Below are 23,461 nucleotides of genomic sequence, written 5' to 3'. Positions count from 1 at the left end.
TGCAGCATATTAAGAAGTGGACCAAATTTCAATTGAGGAAGAAAAGCAGTCTCAAAACATTTTTAGAACACAAACAATCCATTTTATGATTGCTGTGCAAACATAATTTTTGGCAGAACTCTTTAATTCCTGGCTTTCACGTGCATAACAAGAACAGCGGCCTCTTTTGGACAAGTTGAGGCTGGGAATGCAAAGAATTAAGATGTGAACAAGGCGTGTTTTCAGCATATTTCCCTAGAGAACCATCTGAAGTGCCTACTTTGCGAACAAAGATGAAAACCTGAGATTTAGTTCTAGCTTCCCAAACTGCTCCCCTTATAGAGGTTCCTGGATTTAGGGGATGAAGGTGGGGCAGGATGCTGGAGGGAGGGAGCTTAGGAAATTTAATCCTCACAGAAAAGAGACTTGCCTTATTTCTCCAGCTTTCTCTGACGCAAATGAATCTCTCATTTTTGTTTCATCAGAGTCAGAAATTTAATAAGAACTTACTGGAATGTAAAAAGATGATTAAATATTTATTGAAAATGTGAATGTGATGCTTAAAATTACTTATAGTCCTACAGGCACCTTAAAGGCAATATACCTTTAGTTAAGGGAAAATCTTATTTCAGAGCTTTGTCTGAATTTGACACCCCACCTGAGTGATATTTAAATAAAAGTAAAATAGAAAATGCCTCTTAGGAAAGAATGGCCTAGTTTCTGCATTTCTCCTATATTAATTCAGGGAGTTCATTTTAACGTCGCCCACAGGATAAAGTGTAAATTTCTCAGCTCCACAAGCAGATCTCAATCCTTTCAGCGTCTTCTTTTACCTCGTCTCTATAGTGTCTCTACTTCCCATTACGTACTTCTTTTCAGAAGTCAGTGAAGCTATAAGGCACATTCATTCTCCAAGTTTTCGTTCCTGCTGTTTACTTGTTTTTATTTTTGTTGAAATTTTGCACATTCTTCAAAAATAAGCTCTCTCGGATGATTTTCTGTGATTTCCCCGGATCGGGAATCATAGCTGCTTCTTTACTCTCTTAGTCTTTTGTTTGTTCTTCAGTGTATGCCCTGAGTTAATTGTCTTATGATTTAGCTAATTATGTGCATCCTTTTTTATCATCAGAAACAGTTAGCTCTTTGGGGGAAAAGCAAAATATTTCTCAGTCATATTTGTAGGCCATACAGTACCACATATATACCAGAACTCAACAAATACCTACAATTCTGAAACACGAAGACCAGAAAAAGAAAAGTTCTCAGGACTAGAATATAGTTTTCCTCATTTCCTTTGTAGCCATCCCTTTACCTCATGGCCATTTGGATTCCCACCTTTGTGTCTTTGTATTTCTTCTAGGATGATCTGGTATGGACACTCCTTGCTTAAAACCCTAATTGACCTCAGCATGATAATTTGACCTTAGTGACATAAAATCCAAATTTTAGTCAATGTCTCTTAAGATCTGACTTATGGCACCAGCAAATCCCACGTCACTCCTCCCCTCACACTTTGTTACAGATATACCGAATTTCTTTGTGTCCCAGAAATGGTCTTTCTGCATGGAATGCATCTTTGTTCCATTCCTACCCTCTCCATCGTCCACTGGCTGACCTCTCATCTACCAGATTAAAAATAAGATGTTACTTTTTCAGGAAATTGTTCCTCATTCCCCACACCATCTCCAGCCTCAAATGGGATTGAGCCATTCTCCTGTGTGATCTAATACATAAGAAAATTTAGGGAAACTTGGGTCAAGACATGATTCTGCTGCTTACCCAGCAGTGGCTTTAGAGCAGTGCTTCTCAAACTTTGTCATGCATCAGCACCACCCAGAGGGCTTGTTAAATCATAGCTTGCTGCGCCCCATCTCCAGAGTTTCTGATTCAGTAGTTCTGGGATTGATCCTGAAAATTTGCATTTATAACAAGTTACCAAGTGACACTGATGATTTCTGGGGACCACACTTTGAGAAGCCCTGCTTTAGACAATTTATTTAACCTCTCTAAGCATTAATTTACCATCTGCAAAGTGAGGCTAAAAATTACGTCTCAAGAACTAGCTGAGATAATGTCTGTAGAGACTTTGACATGAATTAGTACTCCATCAATAGCAGTCAATGTTGGTTTTACATTATCATTGTTTTCCTCATACTATTCGACTGCAGACTGAACAGACCATTTGCCAAGTAAACTAGGAACCCCACAGAGAGCAGACTACATTGCTTTTCTTTTGTTGTATCACAGGTGCCTCATGATGTGCATTAGTAAGCACTAAATAAAAACATAATAGAATAAATTCAAATTAAAAGTATTCAATAAATAATAAAATGAATTTAGGTGCTTCTTTGTAGGTAGGATTCCCTAGTTCAACTTGCTATATTCTTGGTTTTCCTGGGACTGTTTTTGCTCATTGGTTCCTAAATTACTTTTGATTATGATGAATCAGTCCCCACAACTTTTGTTTCTAAGATTACACAAGCAACATAGAAAATGTTTTTCTGTGAGAACTAGAAATAACCACATGGACTATTCATTTGGCTCTGCAGTTTCATTTTCATACTGAATGAAAGCAGTTGCAGCAATGTTTTCCCCTGCTTTCTGTGTCTGAACATATGCCTGCATTTAACACTGGATATGGGTTAAAAATTAATGTGAAGAATTTAATTTGCAGTTATTTGCACATTTATGACACTTCCTCTTTTGAGAAGTGTTTCCTGCTTTTACTGTCAGTCCCTACCCCCATTCTCTTCTTTGCCTTCAGAACCTCATATTTATTTTGTTTCCTCATTAGTACAGCAATTTTTTTCACCATCTGCCATGTGGCAAGTATTATTCTCATGGTGGTGATACCACAGTAAGACAAAGTCCTAGCTTCACAGAACCTAAAGCATGGCATTTACCAGCTTGTACGGTAATTGTTTGTTCCCTGTCTCCCATGCTAAACTGTGGGCTTCTAAATGGCAGGTGCGTTATCTGATTGATCTTTAGGTCTCCAGCTCAATGTCTGGTATCTGGTAGATATTCATACACGTGGATTACTATTTATACAGAGTTCCTTCTTCTTATTTGGTGCTTAGAAATGGAGCTGAGCATCAGAGATCATATACTGCTTCACTAAATGATTTGGCACTGATATGTGTTGTTTGACCTACAAAGTGTTGGCTTGTTGGAATTTCAATTAGGGCCACCCAGTAAAATGTGGGAGATTTTTATTTAACGAGTGAAGTTTCCAGCTTCTCTTGAAAAAGCCAACACTTCTGTTACTGTACCAATCTGCTGAATGACGCTAATTCCCACTCAGCCTGCTCCTTTATATGGAGTATGCCCTCTTTATTTCATTACAACCCCTACTAATGTCCATTGTATTATACAGGTATGTGTGTATACGTGTGTGGTGCGTATTTCCAGGGATGTGTGGTGAGGAAAGAAATTCTTCAAACTCTACATAAATTCACTTCAAGTTTGTCTTTATATCTTATAACATCCTAACCTCAACTGGAAATAATACTTCATTTCTTTTATTGTTCTTTGCTGATGTAGAATGCTAACAAGGATTTGCTTTCATTTGAAATACATAGCATACGGAGTCGTCAATCTAAATTTTGTCTAAGTTGTTTCTCTGCATTTTCACAGTAGGTTTCCTGTGTTTCTCAATTAATTAGATAATTGCCAGCTTCTCTTCCACTGCAATGTGTATCCCAGTCCAAAGTAAAAATCTATCTAAATCTATCTGGTTTGGGTTATTTTCTTCCTTTATAATTATTGAACTAACACTTTCATTTGGCTTGGTTTTGTCATGAGATTAGGACACTTAAAAACATAAAATTGAATTACAGTTATAGTTTACCAAATTAAATATATTCATGATTTGTTTCAGCTATCGTTAAAAAGAAGAGGAAGCAAAGATTTGCCAAAATCTGAAAAAAAGACTCAACAGACTCCCACAGAGGTATGTAAAAATTTAACTTCAAATAATATATCTCTAACTGTATATAATGAGCTACTTTTATAAGTGACATAATGGCCAGATATGCTCCTGTAAAACAGAATTAAATTATGCGTATTGGTTATACAGCTTAGATATGGGCAGTGTAAAGCATTCAGTATCTTTGCTTCCAAAGCGAGCACTAACATACCTATTATTACTGCATTTACATTGTAATCACACAGCAAAATATCATGAGTACTTTATGTGTTTCTGTATTGGAGAACTGTACCCATGATGCTAATATTGTTCCCTCATAGTTAATAAGGTCAATAGGATGGCTGTTCCTATAGTATTAGGAGAGAGTAAAGAAAGGAATGTGGTGAGAAGGGATGGCGGAAGGGAGAGATGGCGGAAGGGAGTCCTAGACCGAAGGAATTCTCTATACCTGTGACGGGAAGCAAAAGAAAGGCAACAGAAGAATAAAAATAAAAGTTGTCCTTAAGGCGGGCTTGTTAAGAACCTTAGAAACACAGCCACAGGAACGACTAGTTCTGCTATCAGAGTGAGCAAAGGTGCTGATGGACATAAGGAAGGAAATTGCAAAACGGAGGAGGAAATATTTGGGCACGAAGTGACATTATGACTCCAAAGACACTGGACTAGATACTGACTTTCAATGTACATGTTGGAATCTATAGTACTATAGCATGCTTTTAAAAAATTTATATAAGGGGTTTTCTCATTAGATAGTAACTAACTAAAGCAATATTTAACTATTCAAAATTTGAAAACGTTGATCTCAGTCATTTATTTAAAGCATAATTATTAAATGTTTATTTCCTTTTGCCTCTCTCTCCCTGTTCTGCTCTTGGTTAATTTCCCTCCTGGTACTTGCATGTATAGGCCGGAGACCTACCAAGATCATTATTCCATTTTTGTACCGTTCTCTCCATTTCCCAAATAAGTTGAACTTTGCTCTGTTCCTACAGCTTTCCCACCCTGGCTTTGCCATAACTTTAGCTACCTCACTCTGAATGTTTTGCTGTAAATCATTTCACATGTTGCCGTGAATCTTCTTCCCCATCTTCTTTAACATCTCCTTCCCCAACAAGGAGCTACATGCTCCTTGTTCTAAAATCTTAAGTCAGCTTTAGTCAGTTTATTTTTTTAAAATTCTCATTTATCTTAGTATACTTCCCATGTTAACCTTTATTTATTCTTTTCAACATTTCTAACCCAAGAATTCTTACCTGTTTGCTCCTGGCTGTATGGACCCCCACTCCATGTACGTGTGGGCCCCTTATCTATTATCATTATAATCTCAAGATCCATCCATGTTGTCACAAATGTTCCTATATCATCTTTTCTTACCGCCGAATAGTATTCCATTGTGTATATATACCACAACTTTTTTATCCATTCATCTATCAAAGGACGTTTTGGTTGTTTCCATGTCTTGGCCACCGTAAATAAAGCTGCAATGAACATTGGAGCACATGTGTCTTTATGGATAAATGTTTTCAGATTTTTTGAATAGACACCCAGGAGAGGGATTGCTGGGTAATTCTATTCTTAATTTTTTGAGGAACCTCCACACTGCCTTCCATGGTGGTTGCACCAGTCTGCATTCCCACCGACAGTGCATGAGAGTTCCTGTTTTTCCACAGCCTCTCCAACACTCGTTACTATTTGTCTTGTTGATGATAGCCATTCTAACTGGGATGAGGTGATATCTCATTGTGGTTTTTATTTCCATTTCTCTGATGATTAGTGATGTTGAGCATTTTTTCATATGTCTATTTGCCATTTGTATGTCCTCTTTGGAGAAATGTCTCTTCAGGTCCTCTACCCATTTTTCAATTGGGTTGTTTGTTTTTTTGTTGTTGGGTTGTATGAATTCCTTGTATATTTTGTGTATTAGCCCCTTATTGGAGGCACTGTTTGCAAAATCTTCTCCCATTCAATTGGTTGCCTCTTTATTTTGTTGATGGTTTCTTTTGCTGTGTAGATGCTTTTAAGTTTGATATCATCCCATTCATTTATTTTAGCTTTTACTTGCCTGGCCTTTGGAGTCAAATTCATAAAATGCTCTTTGAACCCAAGGTCCATAAGTTTAGTACCCTATGTTTTCTTCTATGCACTTTATTGTTTCAGGTCTTATGTTTAGGTCTTTGATCCATTTTGAACTAATTTTGGTGCATGGTGACAGCAGTCCAGTTTCATTCTTTTGCACCTGGCTTTCCAGTTCTCCCAGCACCGTTTATTGAAAAGGCTGTCTTTTCTCTATTGTATGTTTTTGGCTTCTTTGTTGAAAACTATCTGTCCATATTTATGTGGGCTTATTTCTGGGTTCCCAATTCTATTCCATTGGTCTGTGTGTTTGTTTTTCTGCCAATTCCGTTTTGATTATTGTTGCCCTGTAGTACAACTTGAAGTCAGGAAGGGTGATACCTCCAGCATTATTCTTTTTTCTTAGGATTGCTTTGGCTATTCGGGGTCTTTTGTGGTTCCATACAAATCTGATGATTTTTTTGTTCTATTTCTTTAAATAATGATATTGGGATTTTGATAGGGATTGCATTAAATCTTATATTGCTTTGGGAAATATGGCCATTTTAACTATGTTGATTCTTCCAATCCATGAACATGTTTGTACTTTTCAGTTTAGTTAATGATTAGGGTTTAAAGGTTCTCCTAAGAATGTGTGAGAACTTCTATAGGATCTACTCCAACATTCTTTTACCAGGCAGAACCAACTCTATCCATTTCAGACTAATGGGGGTACATCCTATTCTAAGGGTGATCTAGATGGAAGAGCTGACAGTTTCTCCTTAGGTGGGCCATTCCAGTTAAAACTTCCCCTACTTAAAAGGCCTTTAAAAACAATTCTCCCTTGAATAAAGATGGAGAGCAATTTCTGTATGGCAGAGTGATCACGAGCCTGAGCCTTAGTGTCAGACGAAACTGAATTTAATTTCACCTTTGTCGTTTGCTACCTAGCAGCTGTGTAACCTTTCACAAGTTACTGAACATTTTTAAAGCACACATTTTAATAACTACTCATAAGTTTACTCTGAACACTAAATGAGGTCCTGTGTGTAAAGAACTTTATAGAATCTGGCTGAGAGTCAGTGTTCAATAAATGGCAGTGAGTGCATATTAACCACATGTTCCTTCCAGGGAATAGGTTTCATATTTATTACAGCCAGGGGGAATTCCAACCACATAAAAAAAGAAAACAAACAAAATGAACGTTGTTGAAATGATAACCAAAGAGTTATGTATGTGCCTTTACAACATATAATAATCTCTGAATAGCAATGACCACCATTTTTCTCTTTTTATATTCTTTTCTCATGTATTTCCAGCATGTAATATTATCCTAATCTTTTATTTGCCAAAGAATTTAAATGACTTAGAGAAAATACAAAGCATCTACTTCTTTCTCTTTCTCCCTATCTCTCATTAAATCTTAATTACAAAATAATAATAATAATAATTTGCACAGGTGTCCATTTTTGGTTGTTTTCTTGATTGACATAAAAATGATCTCCGGTCCTCTGCCCCTCTTTTCCCAAATGAGGAGGACAACGAAGATCTGAAATGCCAGCTGCAGTTCGTGAAAGAAGAAGCTGCTTTGATGAGAAAGAAAATGGCCAAGATTGATAAAGAAAAGGACAGATTCGAACACGAACTCCAGAAGTACAGATCCTTTTACGGGGATCTGGACAGTCCTTTGCCCAAAGGAGAAGCCGGGGGCCCTCCCAGCACCAGGGAAGCTGAACTCAAGCTACGGCTGAGGCTGGTGGAGGAAGAAGCCAACATCCTGGGCAGGAAAATCGTCGAACTAGAGGTGGAAAACAGAGGCCTGAAGGCGGAACTGGAGGACCTGAGGGGTGATGACTTCAACGGCTCGGCCAACCCCCTCATGCGGGAGCAGAGCGAGTCCCTGTCGGAGCTGCGGCAGCACCTGCAGCTGGTGGAGGATGAGACGGAGCTGCTGCGCAGGAACGTGGCCGACCTGGAGGAGCAGAACAAGCGCATCACGGCGGAGCTCAACAAGTACAAGTACAAGTCGGGCGGCCACGACAGCACGCGGCACCACGACAGCGCCAAAACCGAGGCCCTGCAGGAGGAGCTGAAGGCAGCGCGCCTGCAGATCAACGAACTGAGCGGCAAGGTCATGCAGCTGCAGTACGAGAACCGCGTGCTCATGTCCAACATGCAGCGCTACGACCTGGCCTCGCACCTGGGCATCCGCGGCAGCCCCCGCGACAGCGACGCAGAGAGCGACGCAGGCAAGAAGGAGAGCGATGACGACTCGCGGCCGCCGCACCGCAAGCGCGAAGGGCCCATCGGAGGTGAGAGCGACTCGGAGGAGGTGCGCAACATCCGCTGCCTCACGCCCACCCGCTCCTTCTACCCCGCACCCGGGCCCTGGCCCAAGAGCTTCTCCGACCGCCAGCAGATGAAGGACATCCGCTCCGAGGCCGAGCGCCTGGGCAAGACCATCGACCGGCTCATCGCCGACACGAGCACCATCATCACCGAGGCGCGCATCTACGTGGCCAACGGGGACCTGTTCGGACTGATGGACGAGGAGGACGACGGCAGCCGCATCCGCGAGCACGAGCTGCTCTACCGAATCAACGCGCAGATGAAGGCCTTCCGCAAGGAGCTTCAGACCTTCATCGACCGCCTCGAGGTGCCCAAGTCTGCGGACGACCGCGGCGCCGAGGAGCCCATATCCGTGAGTCAGGTACAGTTCTGCTTATTGCGAGCCACGGTGAGGGCGAGGCTGGACGGCAGAGCGGAGGTCCCTGGTGGGGCGTCTCCGCGCGCCGGCCTCCATGCCCCGCTTTAGGGGGGTCCCAGCTCGGAGCCTAGCTGGGCTTGGGACCCCACAGCGCACCTGTTCTTCCACACTGCCCTCCTTCAGGCCTGAGGGTTTTTGTCAACCAGTCACTTAGTAACTATTTCTGTTTGTTTTTTTTTTTTAAGAGAAATGTAACGCCCCCTCCCCCCACCAGTTTTTGTGTGAAGATTGAATGATTACTAAGATGATGATGATGAGTATCAAAGGTCGACATTTTCAATTTTGCTCTACTGATTCTAGTAGTTTGAGCTGCAAGAACATCCTGAGTAGGAATCTTCAATTGTTGATTTGCTGTTTTTGAAACAAGATTCAAATTGAGTTTAAAATAATTGTTAAATGTAGAACCAGCAATAGAGAGAGATGTATTGTGTCTAGGGCCCTAGCAAAAAGAATAAAGGGATGTCACTCCTTAACCACAAATTGAAGTAACATGATCACTATTTCTAGAAAATATCACTGTCAGCTCTGTAGAGGAGAATCTCAGGACTGCAGAAGTAGTGTTATACTTTAGTTTTAGGAAAACACTAATTCAGAGAAATAGTAATCACTATTCCCGAACAGGGAAAACCAGCATTTTTCCTTCATCCTAAATTGTAGACGCACACCTGATGAACTGGACTGAGCTGCTCTAGCCAGGTATGGTGGCCAAAGACCAGTGTATTTTGTTAGAGATAATTTATAAAATAAAACAGGCAATGCTATCCCCTCTAGCCAGCCTGGTGTCCTGTATCTATTGGAAAACCTGCAGAAGTACAACAGCATGCAAGAGGTTTAAATTTAAATATCAGTTTTTACACAGAAGCACTACTGACATTAGATTAACTGCCTGTTAGTCACAACTAGGAAAATTGCAACCCTGTCGCTTATTGAGCTTGCATGTTGCTCTGCTTTGCTATGAAAAAAACAAAAACAGTACGATAAAACTTGTTGGATTTTTAAATGTTGAAGCTTAGTTTCTTCTACTTATTATGGCAAATAACTGGTTTTTAGTTTTTTTATTGCAGCGTTTTTGGATACTTTGAGCATGTGGTTTTTCAGTTATACCTTTGGGGAGAATCAGAGTGAGTGAAAGCACAGTGTATAATAATAAGCTTTCAGATTTGGTAAATAGAGGATTAAGGGAGGGTTCTGCTTTATCTGAAGTTGAATAAATGCTTAGATTAGTTAATATAATTTCTAAAATTATTATTAATTAACTTTTCTCTTTGTCTTTGCATTTACTTTCCCAGATGTTCCAGCCTATCATTTTACTTATTCTCATTCTTGTATTATTTTCATCACTTTCTTACACAACAATATTTAAACTTGTCTTCCTTTTTACACTGTTTTTTGTACTGTAAATCTTTCATCATTTACCATTCATTGTAGTATTTTCAGTTTGTTTATTTTGTTCACCCTTCAAGACAAGAAGTAAAAGAAGTATAATTTCTGTAGTAACCAATGCTATGAAAACACTGAAGACTGCTTATTTCTTTAAAAAGACCCATCTTACCACTACCAAATTCAGTAAGAAGCCCAAGCACTACACTATTTCAGGTAAGGAAGTAATTGTGAGTTTTTTATATAAAAATCATTTTAATTTTTACTTCTGTCTTTTACATCTTTGTTTTCTTCTTGATAAATAATTGGCAGAATGACTGTAAAAATTGGCTAAATCTCAATTATTTCTCAGTAGTTGAATATTATGATAATTCAAAAGCTTGGGCACATTTTCAAAAAATATATAGGTTTGTAAACTAGCTTTGCTACATCAGAATCACAAGATAATTTTGATATTCAATAAATGTCTATGAAAATTTTGGTGAATGAATGAAATGTGACCCTAATGGAAACTAAGTAATTGGTTGCGATACTGTTGGTGTTCTGTCTAAAGAGATGTGTTTGGAAGCGTAAGTGTGGATTTGGCCTTAGTTCATTGAGAAAATAATTATCCCCATCCTACTGCATTTGACCAGCTTTCAACCAAACCAGCATTTCTAATCAAATTTGTTACCTGGAGCCCACTCTTCTATAATATATTGTCACACAGAACTGCCTCCAGAGCAGGAAGGATGCTAGAAATAGAGTACGTGAAGTGTTTCAGAATATTCATTCTCTCGAATGCACCGGTGCCACCCAAGATTCAGAAATCCTTGCACTCAAAGTCACATACTTGGAAATACTCTCAGATTGGTTGGTGGATATGAAAATCTGTTGAAAAGTGAAGTATCTTGCATCTCAGCATGAAGAATAATATGTGGAAAATCTTTGTTCTACTATAAAAGTACTGGTGACAGAATTTTGTGACCTCATGCCCCAAAACCTCGATTTCCCTTTGAGTATTAATTTTAAAAAAAGAAAAAAAAAAGGAAACAATAGTTGAAAATTCAGTTTAAAATAACTGTTCTTAATCTCATTTTTTTCTCTCTCTTTGCTTTTGTTTCATTTTGTTTTGGAAAGATGTGAGGAGTGGTTAACCAACAGTTGGAATCTGTCACTATATACCCAAGACGTTCTAGAACTTCATGACAAAAAGGAATGGAAGAGCATAAGTGCTCTATTTAATCAATTATTCAAGCATTTACTTACTTAAAAATTTTATCTCAGGGAAAGGAATCACTTTAAAAAACCTAAATCTATCTGTTAGATCTTTGATAAGTCTCCAGGCCAACATCTCAGAGGAATCATTTAGGCAAAAGAACTGAAAGTAAATGTTTGAGGGCCAAAATTTATCTGAAATGTTTATTTCCTTGGGAGCCAGATATACCCAGCTAAGCAGTGAGTCTCAGCTACCTTTGGAGCATTTGGAAGTATGTGGAGGTGGTGTGGGTTGTCACATGGCTAAGAAGCTCTATTGGCATTTAGAGGAAAGAAGTTAGAATTTCAAAGAATTGTCCTGCCCAAATTGCTAATATTGTCTCTGTGAGAAAATGTGAGATACAGTGCACTTGTTTACTTCAGAAGTATCATGGATATTCACTACCCTGTGTGGCTTTAAGAAACTCACTTCAGAATTTTACCTTCCTGTATCATGAGAGGAATCAACAGCTAAATATCCAGAATGGTGGTTCTCAACCCTAGCTGCACATCCGAATTCCTGGGATGTTTTCCAGATTGAGGCCCTGTCTAACACTAAACTCAGTGTATGGACGCAGACGTTTATATTTTTTAAAACTCCTCAGAACCACTGCTTTAGATGTTTGGATTATCTGAAATATGTATATGCAGCCTATACCAAGTTTACAGTAAACTGTGTGATACTAGCTTTATAGAATCATCAGTTGTCTTGGTTTGAATAGACCATAAAGTTCCAGCCATTCAGTGAATGTGCAAATCCTCTCTAGAGCATTTCCACCTTTGTCATACAGCCTTAGCCATGACAAAACAGTTCTATTTTCACACTGTGATAACGTTAGAAAACTGTCCTTTCATTAATATAGGTTCTCAAAATCAACAACGTCAGAGAAGACAAGTAGGAATAACACATGACAGAAAGGAGAACCAAGATGAATAATGTATATACAGGGTCACACACACACACACACACACACACACACACACACACACGGAGATCCAGGCACATGTGCACCCTGAATTAAAGTCTCCAGATGATCCCACACACACACGTTGACAGTCCACTGCTTTGTCATTATGTAGTTATCTCTGTCACAGAGCTTCCCCATGTTTATCAAAAGAGAGCATATGGTATCCAGAAGTCCACCAAGAATGATGAATGCCAACTGACTCTACCTTCCAAACCAAGGTGGGAAACAGCATACACGAGAGATGTGAGAATGGAGTAAAAGGATAGAGCAGGGATCCTTGGTCTGTGTAGCAAACATTCTGAAGTAGCTACTATGTTCAGTATAGAGGAAAGGGGGGTACAGTTTCTACTCTTTTCAAGCCCTTGACTGGTTGATTGAACAGGACAGGAATGTAAACACCTAACTAACACGTACTCTTACTGAATTGCAAAAATAAAAAAAGCCTTGTGATTTTAACTTACTATTTATTGGACTCCTGATGACATGTTAGATTTTCCTAAGAAAACCCAATAAAATTCGTAGGCATTCTGGGACGAAATGATACCATAAATATATGCAGAGGTGGTGCACATACCCAACAGTATCTTGTGACCTGAATTGGAAACGCTAAAATTGGCTGAACAAGGGAGGTCTGGGCTAATTGAAATACCAGCCTCATCTTCAGATCTCTTATTAGTTATTAAGGTCATTCTGGCAACAAGGATATTAACCTTACCTATGAACTCCTAAGGCATTGATTTTCTAGAAGAATTTCATGAGCATCTTGGACTCCATTCAGGCTCTCCATACGTGAAACTCCCATAAGATAGTGGGGAGGGGAAACAGGACTGACGTGGCTGCTGCTCAAAGATTCTGGGGGGTTCGGGGTCACTGACAGCTTCTCTGAAGTTAGTGAGGCAACTTTCCTGTATAGTGGAAGTCCAGGGAAGCTCTGCTCTACCCACTGCGTAGCAGGCTTCCCAGTTTGTACCCACGTGTGTGTACACACCTCTGCCACACTATGGGGTACCAGGAGAGCTACCTCCAGTGTTGAGGAATTCAGACCCGCCTCTGTCTCAGGACTGCTGGGGACCAGTAGTTGGGAGGGGGTCTCAGCAGACTGCCAGCAGGCACGCAGTGTCCTTGTCAGTTGGCTGTTCCCAGGGAGCTTCAGGCTGTTTTGCATTCAGGATCTAGGATACATCTCTTCCTTACACCACAGGACATAGACTTGAGAAAAGAAGTTAACAAAGATGGTGCCCACCACCTCAGAAAGGTTCTAGTATCTTCTTCCCTTTCTCCTTTGAGCCTAGTACTGGCGTTATCTCTGTTGTAGAAAGCTAGTTCTAAAAGAGGAACACCCAGGCTTTGTTCATCAAGAAAGCAAAATTCTCCAATTATTGATACAAAGAATCCTATTTGCTCATTTGAAGCTGTGCTATTTAAACATCGTGCTGAAAATAAATCCAAACAAACTAACCTTGTAGAAAATTCCCTCACATGCACATTCTTGGGCATAGGAAGGAGTGTCTTTGGTAATTTGGCCTAATTTAAGAAAAAAGGAATTCAGTTGGCTATTTTTAAGCATAACTGACTCAAACTCATAAAACAAAGGAAAATTCAGTGCTGAGCCTGGAATGTGTATTGGCCTGCATTCCCCAACCTTCATTTCAATTTGTGTGGTAGAGTGGGATACAGTTGTTTAATCAGCTGCCAGTGAAGTTTGGAATGTCAGTTTGGTAGCTCTGCCTTAACTTCAACTATTCATGGAGTGTTTGTAGCTATATTCTTAGAGAACTACAGCCACTTTCAGCTGGTAGAGTCGTGCTTTGGGACAGATGCCATAATTGAACATAAGGATTAAAGAGAAAGTGGAGGATAATATCAGAAAGTGAAAAAATTGACTGTTATTAAACTACTGGGATTTGGTACAGTTCAGAAAGAGTATTTGTGAAGACTCTACTGCTTAAACCCTAGTTATAAACCAGTTAGGTCTAATGAAAGATAGTTTTGATTCTACGTTTGCAATTTTGATTTAGCTTTTTGGAGGTGAAGTGATTGCGTACGCATTTTGACAAAACTAACATTTCCTGAGTAGGTCCTGGTATTCTCAATAGCCGACTCACAGAATTTCAGAGGGAAACTCACCCAGAGTAAGCTTTATGGCCTGTACATGGTAGGAAACCCTTCGTAGTGACTAATGAATGTGGTAACATACCAAGTACTTCTAAACAGTGCTTTTGTGTTGATCACTTGGGAGAGGGGGGCATAGTGGTAGCTGTTTTCAATGTTGGCCATTCTAGAAGTGCATGCAAAATCGTAGAATCTCTAAAGGTCCTTTCCATTTAACTTAGTAAATACATTTTAGTCCACACCTTTTCTGCTTAGAGACTCACTCTAAAGTACTTAGTCGCAGTTTTAAAGTAATTCCGTGGCTGTCCTGGTAAAGTTGTGGACAATTTTTTAAACACTTCCAAGAACAACTTTCAAGTAGAGTACTGTTATAACCTCACGTGAACAGAGACGAGGAGCAGCAAGTATGACCCTCATCTCTTAAAAATACGGAGAAATTTGAGGAATCTCCCATCTCTCACTGCCCACGGTGAAGGCAGGCTGTATTGCCCTAAGGAGCCTCATTTTATATCTCACATGTTTATGCTAATAAACTCAAAGGAATTGACATTTCTGGATTATTTACATTTGTTACATTTCCTTATAACAATTTCATTGTTATAATTATAAAAGGTTTTTTAGTTCATAGATGTATGACTTTTCCTATAACCATTTTTCAAAATAGGGTACCATCAAAGCCTAACACCTCAAAATAAAACTGCACAATTTTATAAATTCCTACAATGTACTATGATATAAGAATATATAATCAGTGGTTTCTAGCAATTATTCAGTCTTTTGAAAAATATTCATGTAACTTTATTGACTTGTTTATTAGAATGTTTCTTTGAATGTTTTCTAAACCAAAATTCCTGCTTAGGGTATTTCAAGCCCAGTTCATATTATTTTACTTTTTTTTTTGGTGATTTTTCTTTTAGATTTTCAGTACATTTTTAGAAAAATAATTAAATGTTTTTGTCTTGTACCAAAATAAAAATTAAATAAACAGCAAATTGGAGGACTGCACAGCTGAAAAACTAGAATCTTTCAGAAAAGTTTAGAACACTGACTCATTTCACAAAATGGCAAAACGTCCCTAAAGTATTCAGGAATGGTGCAACTCTTTCGGGAACTTTATATATACTACACACTCCAGAGATGGAGCTCAGGAAGTTATCAATTCTGAATACATGAGGTTTACATGTTTATTTTCTGTAGTCTCTTCTGACTGTTTTGAATTGAACTGCTTATTCATTTGTGTTAACAAATAAAATGCAGAAGTGATTCTTGAAGGCTGGCAAGCAATATTTGTACCTTTCGGAGGCTGTCCTTCACAATGTACCTTTAAGTCAGCAAGTCAGCTCTTTACATTCATGTTGAAAGTGCCTGCATTAACATAGGCCTTTGAAAATTTTGAGAATGTGAGAGCAGAGAGAAGCTCACCAGTTTGCCCACTTGCTTCAAATGATTTAGTAAGGGAAGAGAATTTAAGAGCTTTTAAAAAAAACAAAAACCTTATAGAGTCTTTTCTTAGTTGGAAAATTTGGTTTAGTGTCTAGTTTATAATTCCCTTTCTTCTTTTTCATGATTTTCATGGTTATGTGCAATTTTTGCACAATCCATGTCATTCCCTCTGTGTCGTTCACTCCTGGACAGATAAAACAGTGTTAGATTTTTTAAATAGAACATCCTGTGTCAGCCTAGATCGCTCACTTAGAACTTCGGAAGGAGAGTTGAACATGACAAGTCAGCCAAATTAATTTCCTCTGGATTTTAGGTGACTTCCAAATGTGTATCTGCGAGTTAGTATCTGCAAGGTACCAGCATCTTAGCGTTACTCTGCTTAGATTCCATATATGGAAAAAGCCACAGTGAAGCAGCCAAAGGAGATAATTGAAAAAAAGCGAGGATCCCCAGCCCTGGACCTCGCAAATCTTGAGGTGAGAAAGCCAGTGGGAGGACAAACTCATGTCTCTGGCCATACTCATTTTAGAGGGAATGTAATTGATTCATAAGTAGCTATTTGAAGCACTGATATTTGCAGAAAACAGATGGATTCAAAATAGCAGGGTGGGTTCAACGTAGATAAAGAATGAAGTTATAGGAATCTTACTGTTCAAAATATTTCGGTAGCAACAACAACAAAAGAATAGCATGTGGGCCAAGCACAGATAGCATCCAGGTATTGTGTTTTGAGAGCCTGTGGTGTGGAGAACGGGTCTGGCTGGCTCTGAAGAAGTCCTCAGTTCAGAGTGGCCTGTCTACACTGAAGTGCGACTTTGAGCCTTCCTTCTGTACCCTCATCTCCAGACCTTTCACTTGAGCCTTCTCACATCACGATGCCACCTTTCTTTTAACCCCTCAAAGTCTAGCACACACTCCTACGTTTCGTCATTCTGATCTCCCCTACCTCTCCCCACTCTATGCTCTATAAATAAAACAAATTCTTTTCCTGAGCTCCAATCAAAGCTTACCTGTATTGACTTATTCCTTCCAGTCTTTTCTATGTGCTAACTGTTGTTCTTTTCTGTGCCAAGGTGTGACTAGCCAGTAATTGCTTCTTCTGTCAATTGCATTTGATTAGACAATTACTGAAAATATAATGCTGTCGCCTAATGGTGAGAACAGTATTAACATTTCTGGTAGAAGATATAGGTGGGCTAGCAACTCTCTAAGGGCACGAGGTGGGGGAGAGCAGGGATTAATTCCTGTGTCCTTTGATTTATACTAAGTGGCCTCTCCTAGCCCTGCTTTTCTGCTTGAACTTCCTAACAGAGAAGTGACTCAGGGTGGCCCCCTTGTGGTCGGCAGGCATTCCCAGGGCCCCTTTCTGGAAGAAGAGGCAGCCTTAGAACAGTCCCTTTATTTACATTTCGTTGTCGTCATTATCAACATCTCCCAAGTCAAGAATCTGGAAATAACATAATGACATGTTAAAAACAAATTTGAAAACCGTAAGGAAGATCTGTTTCTAATTTTAAATAGCCCACATTTCTAAAGTGTTTTGTTTCTTCAGAATACAGACCAGTTCTTAAAAATAACAGACAGTTTTGAAATGGTTTCTTTTGAATGTTTCTGTCATCTGGAAATGCCTGTACATAAGCCCCATGACAGATCTGCTTGGCTAAAAAAAATCTGTTGACATGTCACCAGCCCTCAGAATAGAAGAGAGAGCCAACATCCCATGATTCTAGGGGGGAAACATCCAGCATTGGGAAAATAGCATGTTAGCTGAAAAACAACATTCTAAATCTGTAACTTCTATGGATAATAAACACTCTGTGTGTGACTCTCATAATTTCATAACCCAAACCAGATTCTTATAAGTATCAGAATCATAGTACTTCTACTAACACAGAGTCCAACCTCTGTCATTCCAGAACTCAACAAACACAGGACCAAATTTGCAGCACCAGCTGTGGAACTTTATAAAAACTAAGAAACCCAGGCCTTACCACTGTATAGTCTCATTCAGAAAGTCTAGGGGAAAGTTCCAGCTTCTGTAATTTTTTAAACAATTCTCTGCGTGAGTGCAGTGTGCAGCCGAGGATGAGAGTACCACTATACTGTGGCCCCCTTGGTGGAATGCTGTGGGAACTACCAGGAGAGCCTCTCCACGTTTGTTTATAAATTCATTTCTAGGTAGTGGACTGCTCAGGATGTGTAGGTCATGCTGCAGGTCACATTTCAGGGATCCTCAGAGTTGACCAAGCTGGTTGAGGACAAGGATTTGTCTTCCTTCCTTTCAATGCGCAGGATCTAACAATACACCTGGCCAGAGTATGTGCCTAAGATGTTTTTTAAATGGAATGTTAATCAGAGTGTCCAAGACCTCTACCGAGGAATGGAAGAGAATTTAAAACTCAAGAGAGATCTACTAAACAACTGAAATCATGTATTGTAAAGTACTTTGAAAATTGCAAAAGGCCAACATTACTCTAGAAAGAGGATTGTTTTAAATATAGGTCACCTATAATAGCTTCTAGATTTTAATATGCATAAAAATGAGTCCAGTTTTTCAGTCATCACTTTTCCAATTTTTACCATTTCCTTCCCAGTGAGACTAAGAATATGATACCCCCTTTACTGCTAAATAAGTTTAAAGAGTAAAAGAAGAAGGGACTGAAAAATTATACAAGAAAGAAGTCAGAAGCCTCCCAGTCTCATACATACCCAGGGTTGTCATACCATAGATTAAATAAATAACTGCTTTGTGATGCTTCAAAATCATCCTTCAGACAAAAACCTATAAAGTGTGTACTGGCATGCTATAAGCAAAGTTGGTGTGTTCATTCCCAGATTTTTTCCAACCACTAAGTTAAAATCCTTTTGTCTTTGTATTTTGACTCAGAATTTATATTGTCTACGGACACAAGTCTCTTTAGATAAACAGCCATCAAGATAAATACTCTGCTATCTGACTCCTGTGTTATACTTGGAAGAGGGAGTATCATCTTCCTCATTTGTACTTAGAAGAAAGCTGAATTCTTCTCATGCCCAGAACTCTTATCCCTGGATTCTATTCCCTTGAATGCCTAGGAATTTTAAACTCCACCAGGAATGAGAAGACCTGGATTCTATTCCTGGCATTGTTAGTAAATGGCTCTGTGAACTTGAGCAAGTGACTTAACATCACGGTCTCTTTCCTCAGCTGTAAAATGAGAAGATTGGCTAGATGATTCCTGAGGTTCTTTCTGGCTCTAAAATTCTGTAAGTCTGGAAACACCTGCTAGTGACATTGATGTATTCAGTATTCCTCTTTCACCCTTTTCAAAATGTTTTAGTTTGTCACTTAATATCATTATTCATACAGATCTTTTCAGATCTTTTCCAAGATTTTTGTTTTGTTTCTTGACAGCAGCTGGTGTTTCAACGTTTACTTTACATTAAGTATTATATACACTTCTTCACATATTTGTGGTATATCGAAGTATGTATGTCATCAGATATAAATGATTTTTTCCAAATTCTCTGCAATACATAGAGCAATAATTTGGGTCAATTTCAAATCCAAAGGTTTAAATATTTAAATGGTTTATAAGTAACCTGGATTATTTAACAAATTGCATTCTCCCCCCAAAGTTTTTCAGCCATTCTGACACCTGCTTGAAAATGTCAGGCAATTCAAGATGTCTTAATATCACCGTAGGGCTAATTACACCAGCATCAGTCTTTTAAATCCATTCATTTTATGTATATAACAGTGGGAACTTTTCTTAAAACAAAGTTTTTAGTGGAAAGTTTCAGAACACCTGTGCTGAATATTTATCACCTTTCTATGCTGTCATCTAATTGTGTTACTTTGTTTCTTTTGGGTATGAAATATAGCATGGAAATTTTAGCTAGTATATATAAAATGTCACAACACAAAATGTTGGTAAATACTATACGAAGTGGTAGACTTGGTGTGAAGTTCTTGTCAAAGTCTTTCCCTAGTTGTTGATTCTATATGTAACTCAAGTTCAGCTTTACCATGACAAGAAGCAGATGAAGCACCCACAATAAATAATTATGGGGGCATCCACGAAAAGGTGCGTTGAAATAGGTGCTATTGAGTGACAATATAGAGTATAGCCCAACATAATTTCTCCTATAACTTAGCACATATTATCTCAGGTTCTGATAGGATTTAGAAAACAGTCTTAATTTGATTTACTAAGGACACGTGGAAATTAAGAGGTCTGGAGTGGAAGAATGAGTAAGGGGAAAAATTACTAGATAATTCTGTATAGATGCTTTGGGCAACCCCTCCCCATGCCTCACCCCCACACACCCCAGGATCTTTCTCCTGTCCTCATAAGGATGAAGACAGAAATGAGCTAACATTTGTTGTGTGTCTGGCACTAACTATCCCCTCATTCTCTTACAATAACCTCATGAAGTAAATATAATTGTCCCTTTAAGGTAGAAGCAGAAAAAGTTCATACAGATAAGTGGTGGCGATAGAATTGAAACCAAGGTCTCTGTGACAAAATTCCAGGATCTCCATTTAGAGAAACTGGTTCGAAGTCCCGCTCCTTTGCTTGAGCTTATTTCTGTGAACTTTGGCAAGATAGCTTACCTCTCTGAACCACGGTTTTATCAGTAAGATTGGGTAAATATCTACAGACACAATTGCTGTGGGGGTGAACTAAGAGAAAGATACATTCAAAGTACTTAGCACGGAGCCTTGCAGAGCCATCTCTCCATGGATAATCACAATTATTACAATAACTATTATTATTGATATTGTTTTAGAGATTATGATACCAGGCTTTCAAAAGTCAGAATGTGATTTCATTCAATTGCCCTACATATACTAAAGTCCTACTATGAGCAGGTTAGTATTAAACTTTTTAGCTCCCTATGAAATATTTATCTGAAAGCAGGTAAAAATAATGTGAAAGTAAACACGTTAACACTTTAAGAGCCACACAGAGGAAGTTCTTCAGATTTGAGGATAAGACCTTATTTAAACCTTTATCTATCTTGTTTCTGAATTAAACACAAAATTGCTCTAGACATATTTTTCAATCAGTTAAACCAAACTTGGGCAGATGGATGCATGTACACGTTCTCACACAACCTGGAAACGTGGCTGGGGAGGCAAGGTCTCCTAGCATTTGCAGGATAGATCCATCTGGCCAAGGTTCAGGGAGCCTGTCTTGTATATACTTGGGCTGCAGTACACCTCAACACAACACCTATTAGGTAACACCTAATAGGTAACACCTCAAGCACACAGGTATCTCATTGGCTGTTTGCCTCCCATAATAAGTATCATTCTTTCCCGTGGACTCTGATTTCCTCTAGCAGACATCACTGTTACCTTAGATACAGGCAGCAAGCTGTCATAGAATCATAAAGAGCTATGAGGTTGGTCTTTATGTATGCCCCATTTCTACTTTATTTAAAGACAGACGTCCGATACCGTTTCACAGATCTTTGGAGATCGCATATGTGTAATTGCCATACATGTTGTTCTGCCACATCCAAACACTAACCTCTAAAGGCACTGAAAAGTGCATTCCGATGTTGGCCAAAAAGGGGAAGGAGAGAGGTATGCAAGGAGATAATTCCTGCCTATAAAAAAAGGAGTTGGATTTTCTAAATAAAAGGAATCTAAAATTGGCCATTGTCATTGTGTGATATTACCACCAGCACTTTTGGCAAGTTTGAAAAGACTGAGCTCCATTATAAAAGCTAAAAATGTCCTGGACCTGGAGTTGTTTACCCAGAGAAGGAGCTGCTCTAAAGTTACAAAGCTCTGGTTGGAAGAGGTGGCTTGAAGGCCGCCTCCGAGTAACTGACGTCACAGTCGTCTCAGTTGCTGCTGTGACAGTGAGCTGAGCAGCTTTTTGATTTGTGAAAGTGGTGAGGTTTTCAAAGGGACTTGTCAGTACCGCTCTGTTGAATGGTTGGACTTATTTTGCATTTCTGTTTTTTGCAAAGAAGCAAGATTCACCAAGCTGAGACTTTTTCTCTTTAAAACAACTAGCTATCCTTCCATTGCTAGACTGACCAGTGGTCGAACATCCATAGGATTTCTCCCCAGAGCAAAAAGGTATGTTTCTTTCTGGCAGTTTGAAGGCAAGTGACTAATTCTGGCAAAATGTAGAGGGGTTGCTGCTGACATGTTTTAAACTACGGATATTGTTTAAGTGGAGGGTGATTTCAACATCTGTCTGTTTCAGTGTCTGTGTCTGGGCTTAAAAACAGTGGGGCGGGGTTTGTAACGGATTTTACTGACTCTCAGGGAAAAGAGGGTTCAGCTGCTGTGTGTGGATTTCCCAACTCTGGACTGACAGTGCCATCCGTTCTCTGAGACTGTTTTTCAAACACTGCCTCTCAGTACTTGGAACAGCACTTTGCCTACCATGGAATTTCACTACATTTATTTAGTAGAATGTTGTGTTCATTAAGATGAAGACTTTAATATTTGTAAACTGAAGCTCGCAAGCCTTGAGATGATTGGTATTTGAAAATTGCAATGAAAAATAAGTAAATGTAGTTTCATCCAAAAGGATGGTGTGCTCACTGCATGCTCAGTCAGTGTTTCTATAATTTGAGTTGTACCACATGCCATTCATAATGGGTTAATCTGCAGTTAAAAGGGAACCTTCCTGCTACATCTTCTGTGTAAGCTGGTTTATTTCAGGTATTTGTTTACTCAAGACAAAAGTTTCTTTCAGCGCTTTATTTTATAAGTTAAGAGATGTAAAATCAGTTCACCTGTATCTTGGATGTCTTCTAGTTTAAGTAGATAATTAGAGAGAAAACAAGGAAGGATAAGGTAATAAAATGAGAAGGCAAAATTGATTTCTTTGGAATTGCATGTGGTAGTGTCTCTTTGACCCTATTGGAACATAAGGAACATGCTGAAACAGCAAGAAATGGTAATAAAAATTATCCCCCTTTGCCCTGCAACATAATCAAATCATGGCTGTCTTTGGAAAGATGCATTTGCTAGTGAATAACAGGAGAGGAATGAGGTCTGTTAATTAGTTGAAGTGATGTATAATAGCCTGGAGAAAGCGCTAGAGAATCTTAGAGACAAATGGTGCGTTGCTCTTAGGAGTTTTGGCATGAGAATTCCTAGTCCCTCTAAGTTAAGGGGAAGCAAAGCATCTCCAGGGCTAATGGTTCTTATAGGAATTGTAAGATTGACCGTACCTACTGTGTGTAGCATTCCTGTTGGAATATGTAGCCTCCTACAAATGAAAAATCTTCAATTATATGAAAAGTAATTTGTTTAGAAAGAGGAAATAGGAGAGCAAGAAACAAATATTCTGAACAAAAAAAATCTCAAAAGAGAGAGAAGTATCAATGAAGTCAACTCCCTAACATTGTTTCGTTTGTTTGACTAAAGTCCAGTTTTCACTGGGGGACATGGAGGTTGAAATGGTAATGACCAAGGAGTAGTAAAAATGCAGCACCCCTCAGACAAGGAAGTGTTACCCTGACCAATTTGGGAAATGAAAATGATTTATTGTATACCCCTATGTTACTCTAAAATGTTGCTTAGTCTAGTAGGGCTGGAATGTTAGCAGAACTATTTTCCTCCCATCACCATACTTATGC

At 39.0% G+C, this 23,461-nt stretch overlaps 2 protein-coding genes across 5 annotated transcripts in view; both read left to right on the top strand.

Moving 5' to 3' along the window:
- The window catches only part of SOGA3 (SOGA family member 3), a 38,237-nt gene extending 28,078 nt beyond the window's left edge, over window positions 1-10,159 (top strand). For 2 of the 4 annotated variants that reach the window (XM_033095511.1, XM_033095501.1), the window contains exons 5-7: window positions 3,860-3,931; window positions 7,494-8,669; window positions 10,016-10,159. In XM_033095511.1, coding sequence (XP_032951402.1) covers window positions 3,860-3,931; window positions 7,494-8,669; window positions 10,016-10,126 — 1,359 coding nt within the window. In that variant the 3' untranslated portion in view covers window positions 10,127-10,159. The remainder of the gene's footprint in view (window positions 1-3,859; window positions 3,932-7,493; window positions 8,670-10,015) is intronic. The other 2 variants (XM_033095521.1, XM_033095531.1) reach the window with 2 other exon arrangements.
- KIAA0408 (KIAA0408 ortholog) overlaps window positions 10,152-23,461 on the top strand; it is a 43,800-nt gene continuing 30,490 nt past the window's right edge. Inside the window, 1 exon segment of the mRNA XM_033095544.1 lies at window positions 10,152-10,322. The gene's annotated coding sequence lies outside the window, so the exon portion shown is untranslated.

The sequence above is a fragment of the Rhinolophus ferrumequinum genome, chromosome 3, assembly GCF_004115265.2.
Source record: "Rhinolophus ferrumequinum isolate MPI-CBG mRhiFer1 chromosome 3, mRhiFer1_v1.p, whole genome shotgun sequence".
Taxonomy (NCBI): domain Eukaryota; kingdom Metazoa; phylum Chordata; class Mammalia; order Chiroptera; family Rhinolophidae; genus Rhinolophus; species Rhinolophus ferrumequinum.
The sequence above is the reverse complement of the archived record's forward strand: the minus strand, read 5'-3'. Positions and strand labels throughout refer to the sequence as shown.